This window comes from Penaeus monodon, chromosome 10 (genome assembly GCF_015228065.2).
Source record: "Penaeus monodon isolate SGIC_2016 chromosome 10, NSTDA_Pmon_1, whole genome shotgun sequence".
In the NCBI taxonomy this organism is placed as follows: Eukaryota; Metazoa; Arthropoda; class Malacostraca; order Decapoda; family Penaeidae; genus Penaeus; species Penaeus monodon.
In genome coordinates, this window is record NC_051395.1 from 25812909 (window position 1) to 25815408 (window position 2500).

Sequence of the window (2500 nt, forward strand, 5' to 3'; positions counted from 1 at the left end):
CTATCAAATTGTTAACTATTATCCTGTATTGCTAACTATATCTAATTGTTACTATTATAGTTTTAACTATTACCAACTATTAATCTTAATATATTATCGCTAACTATTATTATGATATTACTATTATAGTACTATTATATTGTTGATCAGAACTATTACTAGCCTTAAAAACAGGGAATTAAACTCTTCACCCAAAAATTCACCATAAACAAAATATTCTTACAATAATCTAAACAAAATTTACACTATTACACCAAACCACACCACGTAAAAGTACTACCTACTAATCCACCACATACTCACACGTAACTGCAGCAGATGATAACGCTACCCACGGCTGCTGCGACGTAAATGGTACCCGGAAATGTATCCAGTGTGGCGTTATATATGTAGGTGTACACAAAGGAGGAAAGCACAGGGGTAACAGTCTCTGCAGCGGCGAGAACAGCAAATACAGCGCCTAGTTCGGTCTTCTCCACTAACTTGGACACAGCAGCCCGGGAGGCAACCAAGACTGTGCTTGAGAGGAGACTCACAACCGTGGCTAAAGATGTTTATTGTTATTATTGTTGTTGTTATAGTTATTACCGTTATCATTATTGTTACTACAATCACAATTATGATCATTAGTATTGCCATTCGTTATTAGTGTTATCAACCACAACATGAAGAAAGAAAGAACAAAAATAAACGCCAATAAAACCTCCATAAAATAAACTCACACAGGTAAAAAACCCAGGGCGCCGGTGCGGTGGCCCTTAGCACGTACGTGAAGAGAGCTGACACGCCCCCTGCAAAGCCTAGCATGGAATCCTCGACCCGGAAATAGTAGCTAAGGAGAGGTATCACCACAATCGTCCCTGCAGGAAGGGCTTGTGAGGATAATGAGGATTGTGGTGATGGTGGTTGTGAGGATAATGATTGGGGTGATGGTTGTGAGGATTATGATTGTGATGGTGGTTATGAGGATAATGAGGATTGTGGTGATGCTAGTCGTGAGGATAATGAGGTTTGGTGATGGTGGTTGTGATGATAATGATTAGGGTGATGGTGGTTATGAGGATAAAGAGGACTGTAATAATAAGGACTGTGATGATGAGATAATTGTAATAATGAGGATTGTGGTGATGATAACTGTAATAATTATCAACCTTACTAACAGCAACAACTTTCCCATTTTGTCATATAACATTCTTATCATTACTAGTCTTATCACTAAATTATATAGTGAATTCATTTTTCCCGACATTCTCGCACAAAAAGACTATGTAATATAAATACTCACCCGCAGAGGAGAGTGGCATGCTCACAATAGACCACAAAGTAAAGTCATTATAATCCCAGGAGAACCTCTTGCGCGTGTACAGGAAATCATAGTTAATCAAACCTGAAAGTTTGTGTAAAAAACAATGCCGATGAAAAATATAAGATAAGTGGCACATGATATATAAAATTCATAGGGAAACAAGCAATAATTAATGTGTTGGGAAAGTAGTAGAAACAAACCTGCGCAAAAAGGCTCATTGAAAGATAAAACAATGGACAAGAAAATGAAATCCAGAAAAAAAATCAGAATTATTGTCTCGTTTTCTTTCAAGAAACTTTTGTATAAACTGTAATTTTTATGGAAGACCTGGAGATAGACAAAAGGAAGATCTGAAATTGCCTCACGTTTATCCTTTTGCCCATCAAAGTTTTTTTTAGGAAATAGTTCATATATTGTTTGTTGATATTATTTAATGTATAAGGTCAGATAAAATCGAATTTCTCATTTTAAGGGTTGTTTCATATTAGTGGTTTCGTAAAAATAACTGTACCTTAGTCAAAAATGATGATAATAAAAAGCAAAGACACGCTCACCGAAGTTGAACACCTGGACGCAGACGATGAAAATGTGCACAAGGATATGGGTCCGAGCGCGTCCCTCGCGAGGCCGCCACACCGCCAGAAACGCGACTTTCAAGTGGGCGGGGGACAAGGCCTCGCACACGCCCGCCTTGCTTGAAGTCTCGGCCCTGGCGCCTTCAGGATGCTCCTTGAGGCGCACCAGGACATAGAGGACACTGAGGAAATCCAGCATCGCCATGGCTCCGAAAACAGCAACGTATCCGCCGCAGCCGTAGATGACGGTACCCAGGTATTTGCCTGCCGGGGACACGAGGAATAGGATGACACCCACGACGGACATGCGTGTTGTGCGGGCTTCCCGAGTAGACGTCGCGCTCACGTAGGCGTAGATGCCCATGAACAGCCCCATAGCGCCGCCGGTCAAGCCCACGGGGAAGTAGGCCAGCAGGATGAAGGAGGGAGGAAGGGACCACCAGTAGGAGTTGGCCACCAGTCCGAGGCCCATCAGGAGTTGCCCCAACGCAGGCACGAGAATAGGCAGTCGGCGGCCGCGCCGGTCGCTCCACGCCCCCAGGAGCAGCACCACCACGAGGGCCGGCAGGTATTCCACGATGTGCCTGTACACGTTGTACTGATTCACCAGACGCTGCAC

At 42.9% G+C, this 2500-nt stretch overlaps 1 protein-coding gene across 1 annotated transcript in view; it reads right to left on the reverse strand.

The window, feature by feature from the left end:
- The window catches only part of LOC119577975 (solute carrier family 46 member 3-like), a 3297-nt gene that overhangs the window by 347 nt on the left and 450 nt on the right, over nucleotides 1-2500 (reverse strand). The window contains exons 1-4 of the mRNA XM_037925674.1: nucleotides 1861-2500; nucleotides 1286-1387; nucleotides 723-860; nucleotides 304-544 (exon numbers count right to left, since the gene is read on the reverse strand). The exon at nucleotides 1861-2500 is cut by the window's right edge and continues 450 nt beyond it. Coding sequence (XP_037781602.1) covers nucleotides 304-544; nucleotides 723-860; nucleotides 1286-1387; nucleotides 1861-2500 — 1121 coding nt within the window. The remainder of the gene's footprint in view (nucleotides 1-303; nucleotides 545-722; nucleotides 861-1285; nucleotides 1388-1860) is intronic.